Here is a 4,460-nt window from a genome sequence, read left to right as displayed (position 1 = left end):
ACTCAGTGCCATGGTCTAGTAACCACAGTAGGGTTGGACTTGATGATCTTGGAGATCTTTTCCAACCCAGCTGATTCTATGATTCTAACTGTTACTTAACTTTGCCCAGAGCTGCTATGGCTGCTCCATCCCTGGAATTGTTCCAGGCCAGGTTGGATGGGGCTTGGAGCAACCTGGGCTAGTGGAAGGTGTCCCTGCCCATGGCAGGGGGATGGACTGGGTGACTGGTGGAAGTTTCCTGTGGCAGCAGCCTGGCAGATGAAGCAGCAAAGAACCAGGCAGGGTCTGTCAGAACTCCTGTTTGTTGCAGCATTACTGTGAAATGTTCTTGTTTCAATGAATCAGCATTTCCTCATTTAAAAGAGGAAAATTTTGGCTTGTTCTGCTTGGGGATGTTTTTAAAGAGGATTTCAAACTAGTGTGTTACAGAGGACAAAATGGGTGGTTAAAATTTTAGTTTTCTTCTTCTGTTTTTTAAAGAGAGCTGTTGAAATATCAAAATAGGAGAGTCTGTGGTATGGAAATGAGGAGAATTACAGCATTTCTCAGGGACTAACTCCTCCTGTGCTAGGCAGCCTGTCCAGAGCAGGTTTTATGATCACCACTCTGCCATTTCAGTGGTTTTTAGCAGGTGTAGCTAATTCCTTGGGACTTAGGTAATTTAAGTTCATACCTCAAATTCCATTAAGAGTGTGCAAAACTCTTAATTTCTCCTGGAAATTCCACTGGCACTGGTCACCCCTTTCCTGTTGCTGAGGTAATTGGGTAGTCAGTCAGTAGCATCACCTGATGCTTGGCTGTTGTGATTTCCAAGGTTTGTTTATGCCCTTCTGGATATTTCATTTCTTTTTTGCTGATAATCCAGTGTAGTAAATGAGAGAGAAGAGACCTTATTTATTCATATCAGAAGTCTTGCTGGTTGTAGAGTTAGGGAGGTGTGAAGTTGAACATGAGTGGACATGGAATGATATGAGGCAAGCTGTGGGACAGGACACTGCCCTGGACTCACAGGGTCTTTGCTGGCATAAGAATGTGGATTTTCCAGGTTATAGAGTCCTGTAACTCTGTTCATCATGATTTTCTCCACAAACTGGAGATGGTCTCAAGTCAGATACTCAGTCTTACATCATTCCTTCCATCCTTGAGCTTCTTCAGGAGCCTTCATAGCAAACTTTTCAGTTCTTAACCACTGTTATTTTTGTCAGTTAAAGCCTGACACTGTTTATGAATGGCCTAACATGTTGTGTGCCTGCTCTGTTCCCTCCCTGTAATGTCCTGCAGGTAACTGAATGCCTGCAGAGTGGATCTTGGCTCGGTTGGCATGCTTGGATGCACAGCAGTTCTTCCCATAGCTTCTTTTCGTCTGCCCCATTGCAAGAAGATGGCAAAAGCCAACATTACCAGAGACATCATCCACAGACAGATCAAGGTACGTGTGAACCACCTGTTTGCTGGTGTTGGGTGGAGAGAGATGGAGAATGGGTGCTTGTGCTGTTCTGGGAAATATTCCTGGTGTTACCTTTGGGCAAGATCTCTGCTACTGACATATTGATAAGCTCTTTAAGAAGCTTAAGAGAACAAACACATAGGACCCATCACTGTCCTTAATGAAGAGCTGGGATGAAGTGTGGCATGACAAGAATACAGTTCCTCTCCCTGTCAGGAGCTCAGTGTGCTGGTTTGACATCAGCAGGTCTGTTCTTTTCAGTGCAACACCGAAGAGAAGAAATATAGCTACTTGTGTTTGGGTACCATAAAGGCTTCTCAGCCAGCTTTCCTCTCTTCTTTTTGTGTTCTCTCTGTGTGATCTTGCCTTCAGAGGTATTTTCTGACTGTAGTAAAGCTAATGATCTCTGTTGCAGTCTCTCTCTGTCTCCTTTCTTTAGAGAGTGCTGTGTTGCTTCCTTTGTGTGGGGAACAAACTTGTGCAGTGCTCGGATCAGTCATCTGATGGCTGCATTTGTGAAATATCAACGTGAAAGGACTGGCTGCAGCACACACAATAGGCAATTATTGCTTGGATTCAGAGGCCTGAAATCATTTGCAGCTTTGCTAGTAATCAGCATGCAGGAAAGGGGTCTGTGAGTGGCCAGAATGAGGAAAAGGAGCTTGAGTGTTCACTTTGCAGTTTGGTACCAAACTTTGTGTTAGAAGCTTGTAATTTAATCCATGTGCAAAGATTTGTTCTGCTGCCCTAACGAGGAAGGGCTGGTTTTGTGGTTAGAGCCTTTGCCTGGGACTGTTCCACACTGTCTGTTCTGTCAGACTTTGATATGTGACCTTGGGAAGATTGTAAAGTCTGACAGTTCCTTGTAAGAAAGCAATATCCTACCCCATAGTCCTCACAAAGCCACCAAGGCTGGAACAGCACAGGGGTTTGACCTGTAGCACCTTGCACTGGGCTTAGCTGTGCCTTAGGAATGCTCTCCATAAAAATGTGTCAAGGGGTTTGAAGTTTGTCATGGAAGTTCCCACAAAAAGCCTGGTTTGTTTTTCCTCCAGTCCTTTTATGTCTGGCTCCAGTTTGTTTTCAAATAGCTTTTGGTGTGTGGAGTTCATTACTGAACGTTGGGCTGGCCAGGGCATTCAGCAGTTCTTTGTGTCTGTTCTGGGACTGCTAACGTGTTCTAGCACCATCAGTGTGATTTTTTTTTTTTTGAGCACCATCAGTGTGATTTTGACATTAGTGTTCTCATCTCTAGGTGCTGATAACAAAGGATGAAGTTACAATTTTTGACATTAGTGTTCCCATCTCTAAATGATGATAACCAAGGCTTAAGTTGACTCCAGCATGGCATGGGATGGAACCAAGGCTGGGTCAGGTCCTAGGAAGGAATCTCCTTGGACACTTCGATGTTCCCCCCAAAATATGACTTGCATTCCCTTTCCTTCATGCCTGTCTCTGCAGTTGGCCTTCTTTCATCGAAGCCATCTGCTGGTGCATCTGTGAGCCCAGTGAGATCACAGGGGAAACAACTGTCCTGCTTTTCTTCACCTTCATTTGTACTGACGCAGTTCTGTGGCAGCTGTTCCCTTCCCTGTAGAACAGCCTGTGCTGTGGTACTGCAGCTCCACACTGCTGCTCCACTGCTGAGGAAATAGCCTATCCCTAAAGGATGCTTTGGTTACCTGCCCTGGTGCTTTGCCCTGTGGTGCTGGTGCCTCGGAACAGGCTCTGTAATGCTCTCCTGGGCAGCTCTGGTCCAGTCCTGCTGTCCTCAGGATTGAGCTCCTGCTGGAATCCTCACCAAGGGATAATGACAGGCATTTCCAAGATCTTCCATATCTTCTGTTTCAGGCCCAAAGTAAGCAACTTCCTCTGTCTCAGTGTGAGCCTCTCAGTCCTGGGCTTGGCTCCCCAGCTGGAGCCTGACACTGAGCTAAACATCATTTTTAACCAGTTCAGGGCAAAGATTATGAACTGTCTACCTGGAGATGCTCAAATAATGGCTTGGAAGAAGGCTGGAGAGAGACTTTTCACAAGGGCATGTAGTGATAGGACAAAGGGAAATGGCCTGAAGCTGAAGAAGGCCAGGGTTAGATGGGGTATTTGGGATAAATTGTTCCCTGTGAGGTGCTGAGGCACTGGCACAGGTTGCCCAGAGAAGCTGTGGTTGCTCCATCCCTGGGAGTTTTCCATACAAGGTTGGATGGAACTTGGAGCAACTTGGGCTAGTGGAAGGTGTCCCTGCCCATGGCAGGGGTTGAAACTGGATGATCTTTAAGCTCCTTCCAACCCAAACCATCTCATGATTCTATGATTCTGTGTCTCCTCACTACAGTACAGTTCCCTGATGCTATGGACACCCCAACACCTGGCAAAGTCCCCGCTTGATTTTTAAACTTTCAGAATCTTGTTTTAAAGGGAAGAAGGAGTGTTTTGTTTGCTGTAGTCAGTGTGATGCTTGTTTGCTTCGTGCAGGAGAGAGGTGCACTGGGCTTTGAGCGACACTACCATGTCACCGATCCCTTCATTCGCCGCCTGGGCCTGGAGGCAGAGCTGCAGGTAAGTGTCTAAAGAGCAAACCAAATTCTCTCTCTCTCTCTCTCTCTCTCTCTCATATAGGGTAGATACTGATTACTTAGTCCCCCAAACTGCATTAGAGCCAGGAGTAGCTCAGTGAGAGCTTGTCTGCACTGCCTGGTGTACCTCCAAGAGAACATTCACCAGGTGGGCATCGGCCAATCCCAGCACTGGTGCCTGAGGAAGGCAGTTGACAACTGTTCAACATACTCAGCTCTAATGTGTTCCCTAAAGGACAGGTTGTATGGCACTCTGACACAGCTTAAAAAGGTCTTCAGATTATCTGGGTATGGAGGAGGAAAGGATTCTTTTGTCCCCCTCTTCAGTCACATCTCCTGTATCAAACGCTGCTCAACGCTCCCCTACTTCCTGCTGCAGTTGTTGGCTAATTTGGATGAAGATGGATGATGTAGTCACCCAGCAGCAAGGTGCTTCT

The 4,460-nt window shown here is 46.4% G+C and overlaps 1 protein-coding gene across 3 annotated transcripts in view; it reads left to right on the top strand.

Moving 5' to 3' along the window:
- The first annotated feature begins 1,231 nt into the window (after positions 1–1,231).
- WDTC1 (WD and tetratricopeptide repeats 1) overlaps positions 1,232–4,460 on the top strand; it is an 18,850-nt gene continuing 15,621 nt past the window's right edge. For all 3 annotated transcript variants that reach the window (XM_009074501.1, XM_009074502.1, XM_009074499.1), the window contains exons 1-2: positions 1,232–1,429; positions 3,923–4,006. In XM_009074501.1, coding sequence (XP_009072749.1) covers positions 1,322–1,429; positions 3,923–4,006 — 192 coding nt within the window. In that variant the 5' untranslated portion in view covers positions 1,232–1,321. The remainder of the gene's footprint in view (positions 1,430–3,922; positions 4,007–4,460) is intronic.

This window comes from Acanthisitta chloris, unplaced genomic scaffold, assembly GCF_000695815.1.
Source record: "Acanthisitta chloris isolate BGI_N310 unplaced genomic scaffold, ASM69581v1 scaffold18665, whole genome shotgun sequence".
NCBI classification, from domain to species: Eukaryota; Metazoa; Chordata; class Aves; order Passeriformes; family Acanthisittidae; genus Acanthisitta; species Acanthisitta chloris.
The sequence above is the reverse complement of the archived record's forward strand: the minus strand, read 5'-3'. Positions and strand labels throughout refer to the sequence as shown.